The 24,882-nt window shown below is 35.9% G+C and overlaps 2 protein-coding genes across 2 annotated transcripts; both read right to left on the reverse strand.

Annotated features, from left to right (window-relative positions):
* On the reverse strand, positions 1-23,381 carry LOC116132311 (DUF21 domain-containing protein At4g14240-like). Its single transcript, XM_031417966.1, has 14 exons — positions 23,130-23,381; positions 5,263-5,682; positions 5,062-5,138; positions 4,052-4,135; positions 3,839-3,952; positions 3,606-3,689; positions 3,381-3,452; positions 2,914-2,981; positions 1,664-1,751; positions 1,471-1,544; positions 1,015-1,381; positions 873-919; positions 694-775; positions 1-224 (listed from the first exon to the last, which is right to left on the reverse strand). The coding sequence occupies exons 2-14, from the start codon at positions 5,501-5,503 to the stop codon at positions 138-140; spliced, it is 1,485 nt and encodes a 494-aa protein (XP_031273826.1). The 5' UTR covers positions 5,504-5,682; positions 23,130-23,381; the 3' UTR covers positions 1-137.
* On the reverse strand, positions 23,055-24,882 carry LOC116132313 (organelle RRM domain-containing protein 1, chloroplastic-like). Its single transcript, XM_031417967.1, has 5 exons — positions 24,875-24,882; positions 24,462-24,753; positions 24,285-24,353; positions 23,623-23,729; positions 23,055-23,529 (listed from the first exon to the last, which is right to left on the reverse strand). The coding sequence occupies exons 2-5, from the start codon at positions 24,688-24,690 to the stop codon at positions 23,515-23,517; spliced, it is 420 nt and encodes a 139-aa protein (XP_031273827.1). The 5' UTR covers positions 24,691-24,753; positions 24,875-24,882; the 3' UTR covers positions 23,055-23,514.

The raw sequence follows: 24,882 nt of genomic DNA on the forward strand, positions 1-24,882 counted from the left end.
TTTAGTTGAGAAGCAATAAAGAATCTACTTAAATGAACTTCAAAATTTCAAATACATTACGTCGCATTATTGTTCATTTTCTATGTATGTTTACAAAATTCCTCTCCCATTCGGACCACATAGCACGACACTTGCTCTCAAGATGAGGGAGCCCCTTTCGTTGAAATTGAATCATTCTCAGCAGACTTCTTTGGAGTCGTTGGCGCTTGCTTACTTTGGCCTCCCTAAAAACATTTAAGGAAATACTTGAGCTTCAGCCACTAGAAGGAAAATGGTCATAGATATCATAAATACTATATTGAGACTGCTAAACCCCTTAAGTTACACCAATGACGCAACTTCCTTTCAAACTATTATGTTCTGAAACAGCAGCTGCTATAAATTGAGTTGTGTCCATAACATCCAGATATAATCTTGCACTCGTGCAAAATGAGTCATTATGACCTTATTTGTTCTTAAACCAGTAAAATGACTTTCATGTTCAATCAAATGCGGCCCTAATGTTATCATATTGACTTGGACCAAAAAATTTGACCATTCCAAAATATCAAGCACTGAAATCTATTTTCAGAAGAAATTCTCCTTATTTCATGGTTTTCATTTACTGCATAAGTGTCAAAGTTGGTATACTTTTTAGGTCATATATGAACAAGGTAAAGTAGACAAATAATAGGAAAAATAAATTCTACTCACAGCTGCTTTTTGGCCAATTAACCTGCGACTTGATGGAGCTCGTGCTACAGATGAAGCAGCAGCAGCTGCAGCCACACGGATTCTGAAAAAGCAAATTAAATAGCATCCAGTTTAATGTTTCTGTTTTTACAATGAGCATACATTACTTCAACTAAGTCCTGCAAAGTACTCTGGACTACCTTTTATGTACATCAACATATTCATCTGTCTCATCCACAATCTCCTCCTGCATTTGACATGAAAATCATCAAAATATTGTCTGGCGGAAAATGAAGAAACACCAACTAAAAGGAAGTGAAATATCAAGGAGCCCTGATTTGCCTGCAAAAGTTCTTCAAATACATCTTCCAGGGTGATGATTCCAATCACTTCACCGTCTTCAATATCCTCATATGCATATGCTAATCCCTTTGTTGCCGCATCACTACGTTGTGAAGAGGTCTGTCGACTCAAATTGTTAGGCTTCGAAGGCCTGTCAATATCAACAACAACACTTTCTGTCTTTTCATCCTGCTTGGATAGCAAAGGAGCCGTCAGTTCAGAATCCCCACCATTGGCTTTAATTTCTCCATCGATCCTTGGTGGAAGAGTCTTGCTTTTTCCTTTAGCCTTCACGACTGCCGCCATATGACTGCTACCCTTTTGAAATTCGTTCAATATATCATAAAGAGGCATATCTGATGGTACCCTGGAACAAATCTCACACAAAGATGAATCCACTATTTGTTTATCCATACTGAGAGAAATTATAGCAAATTTAAAGACCAATAATCACACCTGGGAATTCTTCGGATGGAAACAGCACTAACTGGAGTCTCTGTTTCAGGTCTCACAGTGAGAAGACTTTTCACCTAATTGCAACCAGTAGAAGAGAAAGGGAAGAAATTAAATTAACAAAAGCAGGAAACATTTCAAACCAGGAATGCATGTAGAAAAAAGTTTGTCAAATGCTGCAGGTTCTAACACCCACCAGCAGAAGTCCAATAACATTTTTTGGATTCCCAGAGTAGACAGGTACCCGGCTATGACCCCGAGCAAGAATTTTACCCATTGCTTCCCTGATTTATTAATTTGGAAAAAGAAATAGAAGTGTAAGTACTTGATAAATTGCATAGAATTTGTTCCATGACTAATGCAATCAAAATGAAACTCGCATAATTTGATGATTGAAATTTCAAACTTCCATGACAAACAAAAATAATAGCTTGTCTTTTATAAATAAAATAATATAAAGAAAAGATAAGATAAGATAAGATAATAAAAAAACATAACTCTAGATGCATGTTGCATATCAGAAGTGACGGAACAATCATTTCCTTAAGTAGTAATGATATCATAAAAGTTATTGTAATAGAAGATAACTACATAAGGAGGAATCTATCTTTAGTAATTAACATGCCAAAATTTATGTGGACTTCATTCTTTCTAGAAAAATAGGAAAATGAAGAGTAATAAGCATGTCAACATTTTTCAGGATCAAGACTTACCAGTCCAACTTTGAATTGACATCCAAGGAAAAAGTTGATTCAATGGGTGTCATAGCCTCCTCAGCAGTCTATTCCACACAAAAAAAGTGTAGCAAAAAGAGTGAGTTGAAATGATGACTGCAAATAATATCAATTGACTCCAACTCATGTTTCGCAAGCAAGCATGATGATAAGAAAGAAGAAAGGACCTTCTGAACTCATATACAACAAGGAAAGTACTGTCAAACATTGAAACCCTTGCCACCCCAAACTAACAACAGATTTTTGGTTTGAATAGTTGAGATTCTTCACCACAATCCATTTACAAGCAGCCATACAAAGATAAAATATAAGTAAATTGAACAATTTCAGCTGCATTCCTGAATATTCATTTTAGCAAAACATAAGGCTGTAGTATGGGAGGTTTTACAGTGACTGAAAACAATAAATAAACTGCCCCAACATTCTAGTTTCATCACAGAGCATACCTTTTCAGTCAAATCTAGTGCACCACTNATAAGATAATAAAAAAACATAACTCTAGATGCATGTTGCATATCAGAAGTGACGGAACAATCATTTCCTTAAGTAGTAACGATATCATAAAAGTTATTGTAATAGAAGATAACTACATAAGGAGGAATCTATCTTTAGTAATTAACATGCCAAAATTTATGTGGACTTCATTCTTTCTAGAAAAATAGGAAAATGAAGAGTAATAAGCATGTCAACATTTTTCAGGATCAAGACTTACCAGTCCAACTTTGAATTGACATCCAAGGAAAAAGTTGATTCAATGGGTGTCATAGCCTCCTCAGCAGTCTATTCCACACAAAAAAAGTGTAGCAAAAAGAGTGAGTTGAAATGATGACTGCAAATAATATCAATTGACTCCAACTCATGTTTCGCAAGCAAGCATGATGATAAGAAAGAAGAAAGGACCTTCTGAACTCATATACAACAAGGAAAGTACTGTCAAACATTGAAACCCTTGCCACCCCAAACTAACAACAGATTTTTGGTTTGAATAGTTGAGATTCTTCACCACAATCCATTTACAAGCAGCCATACAAAGATAAAATATAAGTAAATTGAACAATTTCAGCTGCATTCCTGAATATTCATTTTAGCAAAACATAAGGCTGTAGTATGGGAGGTTTTACAGTGACTGGAAACAATAAATAAACTGCCCCAACATTCTAGTTTCATCACAGAGCATACCTTTTCAGTCAAATCTAGTGCACCACTGATAATTGTTGTCTCATCATGTGTCAGTTCACCTCCCTTACCAGCCTAATTGCCATGAAAAAAATATTTTATAACGATGAAATAGCCAAAAGCAAATTCCATAACATTACTATACATTAAGAACTGAACACTTTGCCCAACTAAAAAGTTGATATTTAAAATTGTTGTGTTATTTTCATCTGAATTGCTTTACTTTACCTCCTGGCTGTGGATTGAGACGAGAGCCTTTAACTGAGCTCGCCTAAATAGAGCTTCATTATGTCCCAGTACCCAGTCCAAAATCTGGGGTAAATATCTCATTAGCAACAACAGGAAAAATCAATTCAAGTAGAAAAAGAATTTTTCTTAGAGATCACCATGAGTGAACAACAAAAATATATTATCAGAGCTATGATGCCAAAAGAAATCCAAGAATCAGTCATAGAATTTACCTTTCCAATGGGATAAGCTATTGGATAACAAATAACCATTAAAATTCGCACAAGCCATACAAAATTTGCACCTACAGCAAGACCATATCTTGTACATATTGCTTGCGGAATAACCTGACAAGTAAAAGGAATCATGAAAACCAAACTCCTTTTAAGTCAAAGAAATAAAGGTTGAAACTCAACTGCTAAAGAATGAAATTCAAGAGGGTATACCTCTCCAAAAGCCAGAACAAAAGTCACAGAGAGTATTATAGCAAGATACTGATTGAAAAGCTTATCCAGATATATAGGAAGGGCCTGCAGGTTGCAAGCATCAAAGCCATTAGCTGTAGCTAAACATTATGCATATTTCCAACAACTAAATCTACAAATATATATTAATTGAAGGACAACAGTGCCACAGTGATTCGAATTAAGATAACAAGTTAAACTCAATACTTTCAGCGTCTTCATTTGGCATTAAGCTACATAAGCAGCATTTTCTCTCGAATATAATATCAACATCTCAAATCACAGAGATATTTTCTTTGTACAAGTAAGCACAAAGGAACAGATTGTTTCATATATCTGCGACCACACTTTGTTTCATATATCTGCGACCACACTAGCCTTGGACGACAGTCACCATTGAACAAACACGATTAACAACTGCTGCAAATGACAGGGTTGGTAAGAAGTATCAATCACAGAGGTTATTAATTAGGTGATGACAGTAGGAAGTCAAATGTTGACATGGAGAATTTCAACAGAACCTACTGGAAAATGAGTTATTTACAAACTTTGAAACTGCAAGTTATTAACAAAATTCAAGTTTGATTCCCGTCTACTCTGAAAACGACTTTTTTTTTATTTTTTTTATGTGTGTGTGTGTGTGCAGAAAATGCTTCCTACAAGTTAACCTGTTTAAAAAAAATTAAATATGGAAGCCTAAACACCTATTGATCTGCAAAATGTTGCCCTCGAAATCATGCCAATATCTTACTTTTTTACTCCTATAAGTAGGTCGAATACCATATGTTTTCAAGATTTATCTCCATATCTATTAAGATAGTGCACATAAATTTAATGAGATCATGAAATATGTATGACAACACTGAATCTTTGCTGAATTAAATTGCAAATTTCTAGTTTCAATGTAATGGATACCATTCTACTGCCATATTCAACAAGTAGAAGTTACTAAAGTCATAGCCAACAGATACAGAGAGAATTAAACTTTATACCTCCATGGAAGCAGCATTACACAGTAGCAAAGTTACAAGAAGTTGGTGTTGTTTTTGAACCACCGGAAGAATAGTAGCTGAAAACAAACATACCGCCACAATAAAATAAATAAATAGATCGATTTTGAGAACATTAATAATTAGATCCAATTGAATTACGGGATCACGAATTAAAGCGAAAAGAGAGAGAGAGAGAGAGACCTGCTTGTTTTTTCTCTGTAGAAGTACCGCTACGTTGGAGAATTTCAAGGTCGACGAGTCCAAGAGACATGAGACCTAAGGTTAGACCAGACATAATACCAGCGAAAAGCACCAAGAAGCAAGAAACTCCAGCATAGATGAACCACCAGACGGAGCCAAACGGAATGCCATCTCCGACGGCGTTTGACTGGCCTATCATGGTCAACATCCTCGTCGCCACCACGGCATTAATTAAATGCATCTTGGATCTCTCGTGAGTGATGATCCTTCTCCTTTTCTCTCTCTTTTTTATTGGAAGTTGAACTTGAATCTATTATCTGTGTGTGTCACTTGTTCTTTTTAGGCGTCTGTTGAAATGCGGACCAAAAATTAATAGTTTTTTCACACGTGGCGAGATCTGGTAGATTCTTTGAAGGCCATCTGCATGACAGAAAATGTTTGGGCTTTAATTTAGAAACAGTTGAGTCATTTTATTTATCCATTTTATAATAATAAATTGAACATTCATATATTTAATATTAGTATAATATAATTATATATGTAACATAGTTGGTTTCCCTTCCTTTATAACGAATCTGATCGTCCCATGTAATTTAATATAGGTTAATTTATCGCTTGATAAATTCTGTTAATTTTATATGTATAAACTCCAGTGCAGATACTGAAGTTTATGGTCTAAGACAAGATTTTACAATTTCGATTCGACCTACGATAATCAATACTAAGGGTCTGCTTGGGAGTTTTTTTCACTGATTTTAGGGAGTTTTTAATTAGACTGATTTTGAGGTGTTTAAAAACCCTCACTTATCAGATTTTTAATAGACTGGTTTTGACTGATTTAAAAACCTCCCAAAACCAGTGTAATATATTTTTTAGGGGTTTATAAAACACCTAAAATCAAGATGTTTTAACTGGTTTAAAACTTTTATCCCAAAAAAACCACTTTCCACTCCCTTTGCTGCTAGTTTTTTTTTACTGTTTGGCTTGAAAAAACTTAAAATTATCTCTCACACATGCTACGATTCTTTTTAATTGTATCTCTTGTTCTCTCAATTCTATCAAATAATATTGTTTGGATATTATATAACTAGGTATTGATATTATATGTGGAGGGAGTTTAATTAGATTTGGCATCAACCTTTCCTGTCTTTTTGTTCTCTGTGAATACAAGAGATAACAAGCCAAGAATTTTGGTAGCCACTTCTGCAACTGCAAGACCAATAGCCCTCTAATAACTGTAAAAGTGGGGAGAAGATGGTAAAGTTAACATTAATGGTGCACTCTTCTTCTTGTTAATAAACTGGGAAATTAAAAGACTAACTTGTTGAGAGGATCTTTACATGTGCTCAATAACATTAAAACTGTCTTGTCTTTGTATAGATTAACTATTGAAGTGGTGGAAGTGAAAGATAAATAATTCAAATAATATTTTATAATACAAGTTTCACATTCTCTCATTCCCATTAAATACATTATCATTCACAAGTATTTGTGCATGCTAATTTGTCTGTGATAGGGAGTCTGGTTAAACATGGTTTACGAGATCTGATGCAGATTTTAAGGGAGAGATTAACTCGTTTTCAATGACGCAAAAAGAGAGAAGTCAATTTTTTATATATATATTAATCCAGAAACTTGAGCATACAATTGAAAAGAGTCGCACCATTTTGAACGCCTCTCAAGCAAACCACCACTATGTCCAGCATTCCAATTTGATAATTATAGTGTCTTCTACTCTTACTAAATTGGATAACCATGACACAAATTAATGATAATGGAAGTAAAACCCAAAACCAGGTGTTAAATAAGAAACATAAGTATAACTTTGTAATGACACCTTTTTCACAAGACTGAGTAGCTAAAAATATGCAAGTCAAATTTATAACTTTAAAGTTAATTTAGCAAAAGAGAGAGTGTTTTAACTTTATGGGCATTTACATAAATTTATCATTTAAAAAACTGTCAGAACCATTGGAAAATAAACTCCCAAGCACAGGTTGGGTGTTTTAAAAACCGCTACTAAAAACCCCTCAAAACCGCTACAGTGGTTTACCCTCAAAACTGCTACGATGGTTTATCCTCATAACCGCTACCCTAAAACTCCCAAGCAGACCCTAAGGCTCTTACGTGGCCGAAACGATGGATTTTAGAATATTCCACGCAGCCCAGCGTGGTGGAATTAAACCCAAATCGGAGAATTCAAATCCAAGTACTTGATAATAAGGTTGAGATTACTCTTCCTATGCCCAGAAATTCGGTATCTCTAGAGCGGAATAAGGAAATTCAACCTATCATATCAAGGAAAAATATACTGGAAACAGATGACACTGCTAGTGATGCTGGAAGTAGCAATAGCAGGAAAATAGTTGGGTATAAATCTGTGCAAATCCCAGTATATGAAGAAGAGACTCCAAGCACGAAAATGATGATGAGTCATGAAACACATTGTCATGTGATAGTTCAGGGGACTATTGACACATGCATACGTGCTAAACTGTGTTTTCCAGAATATGAGGAATATACTCTGGATATTCTTGTAGACACAGGAGCAACCAAATGTATTGCAAGGAAGCAATGTTTTCCACAAGAGCTTTAGAAACCATTAGAAAAACCTATCCTAAATACGGTTGCAGATGGAGGTCAAAGTATGATCACGGATGTGGTAGAAAACGTGGTTGTACTGTTAAACGAGAAAAAATTCACTCTAAGAGAAGCCTTAGTAGTGGATTACTTGGAGGCAGATTTTATTCTTGGAAATAGCTTTCTGCGAGGTCAAGCAGAAGTTAAGCCATTTACTCAGGATAAATACCACATTATCCTTGGAGGACATAAAATCCCTATTCTTGCTAAGCCTGAAGTCTCTAAAGTGAGAAACGGTTTTAGACCGGTGAAACTAAGGTAAGAAGAAGATCACATTGTTTTCCAAGTTTTGGAAACAAAGAATTGGTGGTTGAAATCTTCTGATGCAGAAGAAGTGGATGAGGCTTGTAATGTTTTCTTTCAAAGGTTGTATCATAGTTATCATACAGACCGGATCGCACGAGGTTATCGCAGGAGGATAAATCCCTCTGGTGCATGCCTTGAGAGCACGGATAAATTCATACATACGAAAAAATCTTGGGTTGAAAACGAGAGCCAAAAGACCTTTAAGGATTGAGGCATTTGTAAAATCCTTTAAAGAGGAACTTTCTCCATGCTTTGATGATCAACCATTAAAGTTATGGGAAGACGGTATATATGCTTCACTTGAATTGAAAAGAAGGATGATAAAATAGTAACTAAATCCTATCCTTATACTCCTAATGCAGAGGAGGAATTCAGTAAGCAAATACCGAATTGCTGGAAAAGCAATTGTACCGCTAGTAAAAGTCCACCTCTTCGCCAGTATCATGGTCATGAATAGAGTTGAGTAGTTAAGAGGTAAAGCGCGGATGGTTATCGATTATAGGCAGTTAAATGAAAACCATTGATGATGCTTATAAGATCCAAACAAATCAGCTGTTTGAATAAAGCTAGATTTGAAAAAATCTTCTCCAAATTTGATTTAAAGTCAAATTCTGGCAAATCAGAATGGAGGAGTCAAGCATTCATTTGACGGCTTTCACCTGTCCGAAATGATTGTTTGAAATGATGGTTATGCCTTTTGGGCTTAAGCAGACACCATCAAATTCCAAAGGAAAATGGATAAAGTCTTTGGAGATTTATCTAACTTTTGTGTAGTCTATATTTGATGTTTCTGTTTTTTAGTAAAACCATGGAAGAACATGTAACATCTTAGATTAGTGATAAAAAGGTTCCTTGAAATGAAATGATCTATCTGAAAGAAAGGTAGAATGGTTTAAGAACAAGGTGAAGTTCTTGGCGTTGAGTAGGTGAAGAGGTATTCAACTCTTAGAACATATCTCAAAGAAGTTGCTAGAATTCTAGATGCTGGAAGATAATCATGCTACAGCAATTTTGGATTAGCCAATTACATGCGTGAATATGTTCCTAATCTCGCTAAGTAATTAATGGCTTTACGCTTAGGTTACTGATAAAGTGCCCTGGATTTGGACACTTGAGACACTAATTGTGTTAAGCGGACCAAAGCCTTGACAAAACAATTAAACTTTTAAAACTCCCGAAGATGAGGATAAACTTATAATAGAAAGTGATGCATCTCACTTGTATGGGGAGGTGTGCTTAAGGCTAAGGGTACTGATAATATTAACGGATTGTTCGATATGCTTCAAGAAAATTCTCTCCTGCTGAAATAAACTATCCTATCCATGAGAAGGAAGTTTTAGCAGTGAAAGAATGTATTGACCGATTTCGATTGTTCGTAATCAGTCAGAAATTTACTTTAAGGACAACTCTAAATATTTAAAAACCTTTATGAAATGTCTTTAAAGATGACAAACTAGACTAATCAATGCAGATTTGGTTTGCAAATTATAGCAAATTTGAATATATTCGGTAAATCTAACTTTGTTGTTGACTTTTTGTCCAGACTTTTGCAGAAGAATTACAGGATAATGACGACAAGAAGGAAACTGGAAATCACTTCTCATGCTCCAAGTGTAAGCAACAGGACACTTGAGAAGGAACTGCCCTTTGAAGGTTACTTATACTTCAAGGTTACTGCTAAAAAGGAGAAAACTGTGGATAAGCAGGTGGCTCTTCTTTTAAGCAGGTTGAAGGAAAGAATCGTGACTATGATTCTGATACTTCGGATAGAAGAACCCAAAATTTCAACGATTGAAGGGTGAAACTTCTGCGAAGGAAAATACTTCTGAAAGAGGGTTACTCTTAAGAAGGACACGACTTAGAAAAAAGCAATAGTTTGCTGGTCTTGTAAACAGAAAGGACATGAACGAGCTAATTGTTCACTGTCAAAGATAAAAATTCTGAGGAGTCATCGTCAGGCGCTACAAGCGTGGTGACACACACTCCACAAAAAAAAAACGATTAATTGACGCAGATATTTGTGAGGTTAGCTTTCCATAAGGCGTAAGATTAACTCTGCAAGTCAAACACCTGGGAGAATCTGGAAACCCAAATTAGGATCGCAATGGTGACAGGACAAGGGGAAGTACAGCTGTAAGGTGTTTAGAAAAGCTAGCAAATAGTTGTCTTGACTAGAAGCTGACAAACTGTTTTATGAGAGAGAGTTCAGGGAACTGCTTTACTCTACGAAGCAGGAATTAAAAAACTTGAGGTAATGAGAAAATGCATTCATTTACATGTCGACACTCAAACTCGAGAATTTGAATGAATTAATAGTGAAATTGAAAAAACTGACTTGACATGTGGTTCAAAGATTAGCGGTTTATCCTAATGAGCTATAAAATTGTTTGTTCCATGGAAAATCTTTAGAAAAGGTTTCTGTAGATCTTTTGACTAAGGATGGATCGATACAATGCAAATTGACGTACATGAAGCGATGGTGGATCCGAATATGCCAGATACGGTTAGCAAACGCTATGTGTATTGAATCGGAAAGTTGACACATTCACTTGCATGATTATTTCCTCATTACAAAAGAGCTATGATTCATCCTGTACATTATGATAATTTCTTGCAGAGAACCATGGTACTGAATTATGCTCAATAATGAGATAAAAATGAGTTCTTATGCACTAGAAGAAATTCAAAGAAAAGAGGAAGATTGGACCAGGTTGCATATTGCCAAATTGCTACTAGTTAAATCCAAACTGGAGAAGCTTGTTAAAGCAAACGCTACTGTCCATATCCAACATGGGATGTGTTAGTTATACCAGACAGGTACACAGTGATTCAGGATACTCTTTTTCAACATAATCAGGCCCAGTTAAGAACGCTATTAGAAGGGTTCGATTAGCCCATTTATCAAATAGGCCTTGATGGAAGAACTATTGATCTTCTAAGGTTGGTTTAGCCCACGACCAGGAAGCTCAAGAAGATAAGACTCTAAAAGATTTTTTGATCTTATAGAAGTGGATAACTTCAAAGATTGATAAAAATCTGGAGGATAGAGATTTGGACAACCGAAACGTCCAACACGTAATACGCTGACGTGTATCCAACAAGCGGAAGCAATACGTGGACAGCCAAGATTTTGCCGACAAAATTTAACGAAGCATATTTAAAGAAAATCTTGAATGTTGTGTCGTATTGTCTCATGTAACATGTGTAAATTGTAATAATTTACTTTTGTTTAAAACATGGAGACATATGGACCCCATGTCATTTTCTTTAAAATAAATGTTAGTTTTTCATTAGGTTAATAGTCAAATCACAGTCTTTTGTGATTGACTATTATTTTATATATTTTGTTTTACTTACGGTTCAAGTATTTTGAAATCCGAACTTCTCTATATAAAGAAAGCGTTGTATATTTGTAATCAGAGAAAATTAATAATACTTTCAGTTTGTAAAAATTCTCTCAATCTCTTGTTTACTTTTAATTGTACACTCGAGACAAGGAAAAGGTTTATTCAAGACGATTGATATCCATGTATGAATTAATCTGTTAAGCTGAATTTATGTTTTTCTCTCCAATTAATCAACTAGGTTAATTAGTTATTAATTATAATAATATTTGTTAGACTGGTATAACAAATATTATGTGGGTGTAAATGTATCAGAGCTTTGGAAGACGGGGTATATGTCTTTACCTGTTAACCTGTTGAAAGTTCTAGCTTTGATAAACGGGCTAATTGTCCACTGTCAAAGATAAAAAATTATGAGGAATCATCGTCAAGCGCTACAAGCGTGGTGACACACACTCCACAAAAAAAAGCGATTAATTGACGATATTTGTGAAGGTGTTAGCTTTCCAGAAGACATAAGATTAACTTCTGCAAGTCAACGCTCTGGGAGAATCTGGAACCCAAATTAGGATCACAATGGCGACGGACAAGGGAAAGTACAACTGCAGAGGTGTTTAGAAAGCTAGCAAAAAGGTTAGCTTGGCTGAAGCTGCAAACTATTTTATAAGGATGAAGAGTTCAAGGGAACTACTTTACTCTACGAAGTATGAATTCAAAAACTGGAGGTAATGAGAAATGTTATTCATTTGACATGTCGACACTCAAACTCGAGAATTTGAATGAATTAATAGTGAAATTGGGAAAAACTTGAGGACATTGCTTCCTTGCAATATATTTGGTTGCTTCTGTGTCTACAAGATTTTACAAGTGCCTCATCTTAAAGAGTTCTTTTGGCTCTCGTTTAACCTTCAAGATTTTTTTCCTTTGTATGATTTATCGTGCTCTTAAGGCATGCACCAGAGGGATTATCCTCCTGCGATATACCTCGTGCAATCCGATCTTTATGATAACTAGGATACAACCTTGAAAGAAAACATTACAAGTCTCATCCACTTCTCTGCATCATAAGATTTTCAACCACCAATTCTTTGTTTCCAAAACTTGGAAAACAATGTGATCTTCTTCTTGCCTTAGTTTCATCGGTCTTCTAGTCCGGAAGTATGAATTCGAAGAACCATAATCCGTTTGAGGTTTGAATCTTGGAGACTAACCATATATCCTGGTTTAACAGTTTCGTAGGCATCTCCCAAAGCTAAGTTAGCGTGAAAACCGCCAACTAGAGCTTTACCAAACGTCCTCCCAAAGAATCAACAACATGATTCTTTTCAAGTAGAAGCTTAAACGCCTCGTTTGCTGCCTTATCCCATCCTGGGGAAAGCTTAGCAAAGAAAGTATTATTCACGACTTCTTGTGTGCCACCAGGCAACTGATAAAAATATCGTCTATACTCACAGACAAAATTTTCAAACAGACATGTCACAAAGCCTAAGCTTTGTTAAAACTTCTAAGGCAACTACCTCTGCGAGATTCCTACTAGTAATAGTGATCCCAGTAAATTCTCGACAGAGCATATCCTTGAAAAGTGCAAAAAGAGCCTCTCCATTCTTCAAGTCCCTTACAGTATCTAACAGACCACTACCAGCTTCTAGATTTCTCCAAAAGTTTCCTGCAGCTCCCTGCAGTGTGGATCTTAGAAACTTGTAAGTATCACTGAGTCCAAAGTTCTTGTTTTGTACATGAACCCAGTTAATAGTTTCCCATGCTTCGATTGCATCCGTTACATTCGTAACACAATCGATGTTTAGGAAACTTTTGCTAGATCGTATCTCCACCATTCTAGGTATTCCCCTAAGTATAAACTCTGACCTTATCCTTGTGGGATAAGTTTATTTATATTTGGGTTTGGAGATTTCCTTAAGGAATCCTTCAAAAGAATTTAAAGGATTACAAATTCCTTCAAGAGGATCATCTTTAAACTCAGATTCCCTAAGTTTCGAGATTAGCACATCGAGCTCCGCCTTTTTAGGACCTGGAGCAAGTTTTAATTCTCCAATTTCGTTTCTTTTCCTTTGTTTCTTCATTTCTTCCTCATAATACCTGCTGATTCGTTCAGCATCTGAGGTAGAAATTTCCGGAATATCAACCTTCCGTTTTCCATCAACTTTAGAAACAAAGTTTTCTTATTTGACATCTTTCATAAAGAGTTTTTCCGCCTTTTCCCAATCACCTTGGGTTTCTTTGGCCACAAACTGTGCATATCCTGGAGGCAATCCGGAATATTTTTTCTGCAAACTAGCCGCAAACTAATCCAAAACATCCTGACCACCCATGGTCAATCTGAATTAGGTCTTAACTCAGTTGCAAAGTCCGACTCTTTATATGGTGTAGGATCTGGATCCGACTGGGATTCACCGTACCAGTAAGGAATTATCGCCTTAGCTTTTTCCAACTATTTATTCCGAAGCTCTTGCTCAAAGACTTCAATGGTGGAAATCCGGCAAATAAAACACAAAATCTTTGTGCACCCTTGACTAAAAGCCTTTTGAATAACATCCAAAAGTCGCTTTACACCTAGCCAAGTCAAATATTCTTCTCGAATATCTGGGTTGCCGTTACAGAGGTCTAACACAACCCGTTAAACCTCTGGTTCCGTATATCCTTCAATAAGCCATACTTGTTCGATGTCACTCAACACCAGAGACATCTCCTATCTTATCGACTTAGTAAAATAGTTAAAACACGTTCCAATGTTTTGACCTTTTGAAGTACAGAATTAACCTTTTCAATCTGGTTCCCGATCTGGGTTAATTCTTCGTTTAGAGCAAATATACGATACACCGTATAATTCACTCTCCTGTTTAAGTTTTCAAGCTTCTGGGTCAAAAGCTCTAACTTATCTACAACAATATTTAACAAACCGATATCCGGTTTTCCCTCGAGACCATGATCTAAATGAAAACAAGTCTTATTTAAACAGACTTCGTCATTTAAATCATTATTCATGCTATAGAACTTTCAACAGGTTAATAGGTAATACCATTTACACCCACATAATATTTGTTATACCCAGTCTAACAAATATTATTACAATTAATAACTAATTAATCTAGTTGATTAATTGGAGAGAAAATACATAAATTCAGTTTAACAGATTAATTCATACCTGGATATTAATCGTCTTGAATAAATATTTTTCTTATCTCAAGTGTACAATTAAAAGTAAACAAGAGATTGAGAGAATTTTTCACAAACTGAAAGTATTATTAATTTTCTCTGATTACAAATATACAACGCTTCTCTTTATATAGAGAAGTTCGGATTTCAAAATACTTGAATCTGTAAATAAAACAAAATATACAAAATAACATGTCAATCACAAAAGACATGTGATTTGACTATTAACCTAAAGAAAAACTAACATTTATCTTAAAAAAATGACATGGGGTCCACATGTCTCTCATGTTTTAAACAAAAGTAAATTATTACAATTTACGCATGTTATATGAGACAATACGACACAACATTCAAGATTTTCTTTAAATATGCTTCGTTAAATTTTGTCGACAAAATCTTGGCTGTCCACGTATTGCTTCCGCTTGTTGGATAAACGTCAATGTATTACGTGTTGGACATTTTCGATTGTCCAAATCTCCATCCTCCAGATTTTTATCAATCTTTGAAGTTATCCACGTCTATAAGATCAATAAAATCTTTTAGAGTCTCATCTTCTTGGGCTTCCTGGTCGTGGGCTAAGACCAACCTTAGAAGATCAATAGTTCCTTCCATCAAGGCCTGCTTTGATAAATGGGCTAAATCGAACCCTTCTAATAGCGTTCTTAACTGGGTCTGATTATGTTGGAAAAGAGTATCCTAGATCACTGCGTACCTATCTGATATAACTACCACTATCCCATGTTGGATATGGACAATAGCGTTTGCTTTAACAAGCTCCTCCAGTTTGGATTTAACTAGTAGCAATTTGGCCATATGCAACCTGGTCCAATCTTCCTCTTCTTTCTTTTGAATTTCTTATAGTGCATAAGAACCCATTTTTATCTCATTATCGAGCATAATTCGATACCATGATTCTCCTGCAAGAAATTCTCATATCTGTACAGGATGAACATCATAGCTCTCTTGCAATGAGGAAATAATCATGCAAGTGAATATGTCAACTTTCGGATTCAATACACAGAGCGTTTGCTTAACAGCATCTGGCATATTCGGATCCATCATCGCTTCTTGTACGTCAATTTGCATTGTATCGATCCATCCTTTAGTCAAAAGATCTCTACAGAAACCTTTTCAAAAGATTTTCCATAGAACGAACAATTCCATAACTCCATTAGGATAAATCGCTAATCCTTGAACCACATCCGTCAAGTCAGTTTTTCCCAATTTCACTATCAATTCATTCAAATTCTCGAGTTTGAGTGTTGACATGTCAAATGAATTGACATTTTCTCATTACCTCAAGTTTTTGAATTCCTGCTTCGTAGAGTAAAGCAGTTCCCTTGAACTCCTCATCCTCATAAAACAGTTTGTCAGCTTCCAGCCAAGCTAACCTTTTTGCTAGCTTTTCTAAACACCTCTGCAGCTGTACTTCCCCTTGTCCTGTCACCATTGCGATCCTAATTTGGGTTTCCAGATTCTCCCAGAGTGTTTGACTTGCAGAAGTTAATCTTACGCCTTATGGAAAGCTAAACCTCTCACAAAAATATGCGTCAATTAACCGCTTTTTTTTGTGGAGTGTGTGTCACCACACTTGTAGCGCCTGACGATGATTCCTCAGAATTTTTTATCTTTGACAGTAGACAATTAGCCCATTCATGTCCTTCCTGTTTACAAGACCAGCAAACTATTGTCTTTTTCTAAGTCGTGTCCTTCATAAGAGTAACCCTCTTTTCAGAAGTATTTTCCTTCGTAGAAGTTTCACCCTTCAATCGTTGAAATTTTGGGTTTCTTCTATCCGAAGTATCAGAATCATAGTCACGATTCTTTCCTTCAACCTGCTTAGAAGAAGAAGCCACCTGCTTATTCACAGTTTTCGCCTTTTTAGCAGTAACCTTTGAAGTATAAGTAACCTTCAAAGGGTAGTTCCTTCTCAAGTGTCCTCGTTGCTTACACTTGGAGCATGATAAGTGATTTCCAGTTTCCTTCTTGTCCGCCATTATCCTGTAATTCTTCTGCAAAATGTCTGGACAAAAAGTCAGCAACAAAGTTAGATTTACCAGAAATATATTCAAATTTGATTCTATAATTTGCAAACCAAATCTGCCATCTGATTAGTCTAGCTTTGTCATCCTTTAAAGACAGTTTCATAAAGGTTTTTAAATATTTAGAGTTTGTCCTTAAAGTAAAATTCTGACTGATTACGAACAATCGAAATCAGTCAATACATTCTTTCACTGCTAAAACTTCCTTCTCATGGATAGGATAGTTTATTTCAGCAGGAGAGAATTTTCTTGAAGCATATCGAACAATCCGTTCAATATTATCAGTACCCTTAGCCTTAAGCACACCTCCCCAATACAAGTGAGATGCATCACTTTCTATTATAAGTTTATCCTCATCTTCCGGGAGTTTTAAAGGTTTTAATTGTTTTGTCAAGGCTTTGGTCCGCTTAACACAATTAGTGTCTTCAAGTGTCCAAATCCAGGGCACTTTATCAGTAACCTTAAGCGTCAAGCCATTAATTACATTAGCGAGATTAGGAACATATTCACGCATGTAATTGGCTAATCCAAAAAATTGCTGTAGCATGTACTTATCTTCCAGCTCATCTAGAAATTCTAGCAACTTCTTTGAGATATGTTCTAAGAGTTGAATACCTCCTTCACCTATCTCAACGCCTAAGAACTTCACCTTGTTCTTAAACCATTCTACCTTTCTTTCAGATAGAATCATTTCATTATCAAGGAACCTTTTTATCACTAATCTAAGATGATTTACATGTTCTTCCATGGTTTTACTAAAAAACAGAACATCATCAATATAGACTACACAAAAGTTAGATAAATCTCCAAAGACTTTATCCATTTTCCTTTGGAATATTGATGGTGTCTGCTTAAGCCCAAAAGGCATAACCATCATTTCAAACAATCATTTCGGACAGGTGAAAGCCGTCAAATGAATGCTTGACTCCTCCATTCTGATTTGCCAGAATTTTGACTTTAAATCAAATTTGGAGAAGATTTTTTCAAATCTAGCTTTATTCAAACAAGCTGATTTGTTTGGTATCTTATAAGCATCATCAATGGTTTTTTCATTTAACTGCCTATAATCGATAACCATCCGCGCTTTACCTCTTAACTACTCAACTCTATTCATGACCATGAATACTGGCGAAGAGTGTGGACTTTTACTAGCGCGTATCAATTGCTTTTCCAGCAATTCCGGTATTTGCTTACTGAATTCCTCCTCTGCATTAGGAGTATAAGGATAGGATTTAGTTACTATTTTATCATCCTTCCTTTTCAATTCAAGTGAAGCATATATACCGTTCCTTTCCCATAACTTTAATGGTTGATCATCAAAGCATGGAGAAAGTTCCTCTTTAAAGGATTTTACAAATGCCTCAATCCTTAAAGAGTTCTTTTGGCTCTCGTTTTCAACCTTCAAGATTTTTTCCGTATGTATGAATTTATCCGTGCTCTCAAGGCATGCACCAGAGGGATTATCCTCCTGCGATATACCTCGTGCGATCCGGTCTGTATGATAACTATGATACAACCTTTGAAAGAAAACATTACAAGCCTCATCCACTTCTTCTGCATCAGAAGATTTCAACCACCAATTCTTTGTTTCCAAAACTTGGAAAACAATGTGATCTTCTTCTTGCCTTAGTTTCATCGGTTTAAAACCGTTTCTCATTTCAGAGAGTTCAGGCTTAGCAAGAATAGGGATTTTATGTCCTCCAAGGATAATGTGGTCGTTATCCTGAGTAAATGGCCTACCTTCTGCTTGACCTCGCAGAAAGCTATTTCCGAGAATAAAATCTACCTCCAAGTAATCCACTATTAGGACTTCCCTTAGAGTGATTTTTTTCTCGTTTAACAGTACAACCACGTTTTCTACCACATCCGTGATCATACTTTGACCTCCATCTGCAACTGTATTTAGGATAGGTTTTTCCAATGGTTTCCAAAGCTCTTGTGGAAAACATTGCTTCCTTGCAATACATTTGGTTGCTCCTGTGTCTACAAGAATATCCAGAGTATATTCCTCATATTCTGGAAAACACAGTTTAGCATGTATGCATGTGTCAATAGTCCCCTGAACTATTGCATGACAATGCATTTCATGACTCATCATCATTTTCGTGCTTGGAGTCTCTTCTTCATATACTGGGATTTGCACAGATTTATACCTAACTATTTTCCTGCTATTGCTACTTCCAGCATCACTAGCAGTGTCATCTGTTTTCAGTATATTTTTACTTGATATAATATGTTGAATTTTCTTATTCCGCTCTAGAGACATCGAATTTCTAGGCGTAAGAAAAGTAACTCAACCTCATTATCAAGTTCCTGGATTTGAATTCCCCGATTTGGGTTTAATTCCACCACGCTGGGCTGCGTGGAATATTCCAAAACCCATCGTTTCGGCCACATAAGAGCCTTAGCATTGACTACCGTAGGTCGAATCGGAATTACAGAATCTTGTCCCGAGCCATGAACCTCAGTATCTGCACTGGAGTTCATACGTATAGGATTAACAGAATTTAGCAAGCGATAAATTAACCTATACTGAATTGCTATTCCATCACTAGAAGTCATCAAGTCTTCTAGTCCGGAAAAATAAATTCGAAGAACCATAATCCGTTTGAGGTTTGGATCCTGGAGACTAACCATATATCCTGGTTTAATAGTTCCGTAGGCATCTCCCAAAGCTAAGTTAGCGTGAAAACCGCAAACTAGAGCTTTACCAAACGTAAGCCATTGTCTGTCCAGTAAGGCGACCTGAACAAGTACATTCATTCCTCCACGGAATAGTCACTGCACACAAATCTGTACAACACCAAGTTGTACATAATTGTACTTGCCATTTGCCCGTTTGACAAGATTTCGAACCTTCCATAGCCACTTGTCATTCGAGAGTACTAGTTCTCCCTCTCGAGATTTAGACAAAGCTACACGAACAGGTTTTTCGTGTATATCTTCCAAGCCTTCAGTTTTAAATAACCACTTAGAGCATTTCTCAAAAACCTCTCTAGGTGTTAACCTCGGAATTACCCAATTATCAGGGTTACCCTAGTGATCCTCATAATTAGATGATGAACTAATTATCGAGTTAGGATTTTCATCTTCATTTCTAATTAGGATAAGATCATCCTCATCACCAATGCCGCTAATCCTAGGATATTCATTAAGACTTCTAGTCCGTTGCATGAATATACCTACGCGTTGAAGATTTGAAGATTGTTCCTCAAAAGTCATATCTTTTGAGTTATCCTCTGAAGAATCGGAATCATCAGAGTAATCCGAAATTAATTCATAAACCTCATCATCTGAATCAATTTCGTATCCCCAAACTGGCTCAAATTCATAAGTTTGACTTTCCGCGTTGACTTCCAAAAATCGTACCGCAATCTTCTTTTTTCCCTTATGAGGGCATTTGTCCGCAAAATGATTTTTGTCACCACAAATCCAGCAACAATTACAATCTTTTGCGTTTTTGCTGGATGGGCAGGTAGCACAAAACTTACGCGCTCTGCGTTCCTTAGCGTTAAGTCTACCTTCCCTGTTCGCCTAATAAACCTTCCATGATCCGAAAGATTCCGTTTATTAGTAACATGTCGTTTTACCATATTACGAAAACGTTTAGGCTTAAATTTTCTTTTACCGAACGATCCTTTTCGTCTTATATGGGTTTTCCAACCTTGATGTTTAGTCGAATTCCTCGACTCATAGCCATATTGTCCTAGCACGCCATCAAAGTTTTGACAACAAGATTCGTTGAACTCAAGCCTTTTAGCTTCTTTATTCAGCTTGACATTCAAACATCTTGTCCTCACAAGTTGTCTAACAGCTTCTATTCGTCCTCCCAAAGAATCAACAACCTGATTCTTTTCAAGTAGAAGCTTAAACGCCTCGTTTGCTGCCTTATCCCATCCTGGGGAAAGCTTAGCAAAGAAAGTATTCTTCATGACTTCTTGTGTGCCACCAGGCAACTGATAAAAATATCGTTTATACTCACAGACGAAATTTTCAAACAAACACATGTCACAAAGCCTAAGCTTTGTTAAATCTTCTAAGGCAACTACCTCTGCAAGATTCCTACTGGTAATAGTGATCCCAGTAAATTCTCGACAGAGCATATCCTTGAAAAGTGCAAAGATAGCCTCTCCATTCTTTAAGTCCCTTACAGTATCTAACAGACCAGTACCAGTTTATAGACTTCTCCAAAAGCTTCCTGTAGCTTTATGCAGTGTGGATCTTAGAAACTTGTAAGTATCACTGAGTCCAAAGTTCTTGTTTTGTATATGAACCCAGTTAACAGTTTCTCATGCTTCGATTACATCCGTTATATTCATAACACAATCGATGTTTAGGAAACTTTCGCTAGACGGTATCTCCACCATTCTAGGTATTCCCCTAGGTATAAACTCCGACCTTATCCTTGTGGGATAAGTTTATTTATATTCGGGTTTAGAGATTTCCTTAAGGAATCCTTCAAAAGAATTTAAAGGATTACGAATTCCTTCAAGGGGATCATCTTTAAACTCAGATTCCCTGAGTTTCAAGATTAGCTCATCGAGCTTCGCCTTTTTAGGACCTAGAGTAAGTTTTAATCCTCCAGTTTCGTCTCCTTTCCTTTGTTTCTTCATTTCTTCCTCATAATACCTGCTGATTCGTTCAGCATCTGAGGTAGAAATTTTCGGAATATCAACCTTCTGTTTTCCATCCACTTTAGAAACAAAGTCTTCTTCTTTGACACCTTTCATAAAGAGTTTTTTCGCCTTTTCCCAATCACCTTGGGTTTCTTTGGCCACAAACTGTGCACATCCTGGAGGCAATCCAGGATATTTTTTCTGCAAACTAGCCGCGAACTGATCCAAAACATCCTGACCACCCATGGTCAATCTGAATCAGGTCTCAACTCAGTTGCAAAGTCTGACTCTTTGTATGGTGTAGGATCTGGATCCGATTGGGATTCGCCGTACCAGTAAGGAATTACCGCCTCAGCTTTTTCCAACCACTTATTCCGAAGCTCTAGCTCAAAGACTTCAATGGTGGAAATCCGACAAATAAAACACAAAACCTTTGTGCACCCTTGACTAAAAGCCTTTTGAATAACATCCAAAAGTCGCTTTACACCTAGCCAAGTCAAATATACTTCTCGAATATCTGGGTTGCCGTTACAGAGGTCTAACACAACCCATTAAACCTCTGGTTCCGTATATCCTTCAATAGGCCACACTTGTTCGATGTCACTCAACACCAGAGATATCTCCTATCTTACCGACTTAGTAAAATAGTTAAAACACGTTCCAATGTTTTGACCTTTTGAAGTACAGAATTAACCTTTTCAATCTGATTTCCGATCTGGGTTAATTCTTCGTTTAGAGCAAATATACGATACACCGTATAATTCACTCTCCTATCTATGTTTTCAAGCTTCTGGTCAAAAGCTCTAACTTATCTACAACAGTATTTAACAAACCGATCTCCAGTTTTCCCTCGAGACCATGATCTAAATGAAAACAAGTCTTATTTAAACAGACTTCATCATTTAAATCATTATTCATGCTATAGAACTTTCAACAAGTTAACAGGTATAAAGACATATACCCCCCGTCTTCCAAAGCTCTGCTACCATTTACACCCACATAATATTTGTTATACCCAGTCTAACAAATATTATTACAATTAATAACTATAACGTATACTAATTTCATTTTTTATTTTCCCTTATATATTCTGGGTAGTATATATATGTATATAATCTACAAATGATGGTTTATATATGTGAATTAAAATGAATATTAATGAAGGAAAATAATAAATGTTTAGGCAAAAAAAAAAAATTTGGACAGAGCAATGCCTAATTAATTATCATATGAATTAATATATAAAAGTTTGGAATATAAATTTATTCTTTTATTCTTTTATTTTTTATGACCGAAGGTGTCCGTATCAACTAACGTGCACCTTACGTCCTCAACTAATCCCCCAAAATCTCAAAATCTTGAAACTATTAATTAGGTAAGTGCTCCTTGGCTATTCTATTAGTAACCAAAGGGGGAGGAGACTCGAACTTAAGACCTCTTAAATAATACACCAAAAAATTATTCTTCACATTTAACCACAACAAATTTTTATGTTTAACTATAATTTGATTTTAGTATTATGTTCACATCAAGCATCTACAATTTATGCAAATCAGAAAATAGAACACCATCATTCTTGTTTCCACATGTTTTTCTAGTATTTAAATTCTAGATAAATTTTGTTACTCCACCTATGGTTTAAAAATATTTCAACATTTACCATAAGCCTATTAAAAAAATCAAGTCTCAATTCCTCGGTAACAAATGAATAAAATAACATCTCCAACAAACAAAAGAAAATTTACCTCTTCCATGCTTTCAAGGTCTTGGCCTAAGCTACAGAAGTTGAAGTTGCCATCAAATTAATGATTTCTTCAAGTATCTTACCTTCAATGGAACCATCACTTTATGCAAAGAGAGATGGCAAAAGGAAAAATAAAATAAAATTACAGAACCTCAAAAGGAACTAAAAATGCTGAAAATGCATTTACTGTTCCACCGTACTAGAATTGGCATCCCAAAACTTCATCAAGTATTACCTGATCTTAGTTTAGATGACTCATATATTTACATTAGCTACTCCACATATGCTTCTCTACTTCTTCGGCAACAAAAGTACTAAGGAAACTGAACTAGAACTTGTAGGGTGTTACCCTCCCTTTACTTTTTGACAACCCTGGCTCTGCAATCTTAACCAGGATAAACCTGCCATCGAAAAACTGAACAGAAAAATGATTCACAAGCATCTAAAGGTGCATGATTGCATATCCAAGGAGATTAAACTATGAAGATGGATACCTCGCCGTTCATTTCTTTGATGGCCAATTTGGCAGAATCTTTTTTTGTGAACCAAACAAATGCAGATCCTAAAGACTGCTTAAACTTTTTCTCTACAACAATTTTAACTGCAAGATTAGACATAAATGTAAAATCAGAATCACTTTAGCTTTAAATTTTTGCCAACAACATAACAGCCACAGTTTAGCGTTACTAAGCAGAAACAGAGATAATAAAGCTTCAACAGAATACGTGGTGGACTATACAATTGGAACTCTTTTCCCCTTTTTATTTTTTTTTTTATTTTTTTTATAACTCAAAGTGTTCGAGCCAGCTTACACACATCTCAACTAATTATTTAGGATCGTAAAACTACCGATCGGGTAAAAATTCTAGTGATTACCCTATTATCAACTGAGGAGGAATTCGAAGTCAAAACCTCTTAAGTAACACATAAAAAAGTCTTTATTAAACTACTCGATCAGTCAGAGGTAGTTAACTCTTTTCCAATTGAAGATCCTAAAATTGTTGACTCCACAAACTTGTTTAAAACTGAAAGATAATTACTAAACAGTGTTGCTAAATAATGACATTTAAATGCAAGAAAATCAGTAAATGGAATTGTTATATCTAGTAATAAGTAAATTCTATCTTGAAGTTAATTCCAGAGCAGAGAAATTCACCTTGAACAACTTCCCCAAATTGTGAAAACGCCTTCTTCAAGCGTCCCTCCGTCGTTGATTCCGGCAGTCCTGCATCAATTTAAACAGAATCCATTTCAATCATCAACAAGGTTTTCCACAAGAATAATCGATAATTATAAACATCCCCATAGTCAAATTAGAGAGGGGTATGCGTACCTTTGATGAAAACCCCAGTTGAAGAAGAAGCGTCTGATTCCATTGAAGAGGTAGAGTTTGTGGCAGAGCAAGACCTCTTAAGAGATGGGTAGCGGCTAGTGGGTGAAACAGAAACTGATACTGAAGAAGTGTTGTGAGTTATTATTATGGAAATTTGGGTTTTTGAGAGAAAGAGTGTTGGAATTGCCGAGGGTTTGAGGGATTGAAGAAAGGGTTGGAACAGTGCCATTCCAAAGCCCTCAAAAGTCAAAACCAAGCTGTAGAGGGACTGAGGGAGAAGGCCAAAATTACTCTGTAAAAACAAAATTAAATTAAATAAACACGTTTTCATCACTTAAATCCAAATAAGGTTACAAAAACTTCAAGTAAATTTGATTAAAATTTTCAATCAAAATCATAGATTAATTAAATACCTCATAAC

This window comes from Pistacia vera, unplaced genomic scaffold, assembly GCF_008641045.1.
Source record: "Pistacia vera cultivar Batoury unplaced genomic scaffold, PisVer_v2 Contig250, whole genome shotgun sequence".
In the NCBI taxonomy this organism is placed as follows: Eukaryota; Viridiplantae; Streptophyta; class Magnoliopsida; order Sapindales; family Anacardiaceae; genus Pistacia; species Pistacia vera.

Coding starts and splice junctions, on each gene's coding strand:
- LOC116132313 (XM_031417967.1), bottom strand. CDS start 24,690: ATGGCACTGTTCCAACCCTTTCTTCAATCCCTCAAACCCTCGGCAATT. Junction 24,354..24,461: donor AACTGGGGTTTTCATCAAAG/GTACGCATACCC, acceptor AAATTGATGCAG/GACTGCCGGAATCAACGACG. Junction 23,730..24,284: donor ATTTGGGGAAGTTGTTCAAG/GTGAATTTCTCT, acceptor CTAATCTTGCAG/TTAAAATTGTTGTAGAGAAA.
- LOC116132311 (XM_031417966.1), bottom strand. CDS start 5,503: ATGCATTTAATTAATGCCGTGGTGGCGACGAGGATGTTGACCATGATA. Junction 4,136..5,061: donor GTAATGCTGCTTCCATGGAG/GTATAAAGTTTA, acceptor TGCAACCTGCAG/GCCCTTCCTATATATCTGGA. Junction 3,690..3,838: donor TAGCTTATCCCATTGGAAAG/GTAAATTCTATG, acceptor TATTTACCCCAG/ATTTTGGACTGGGTACTGGG.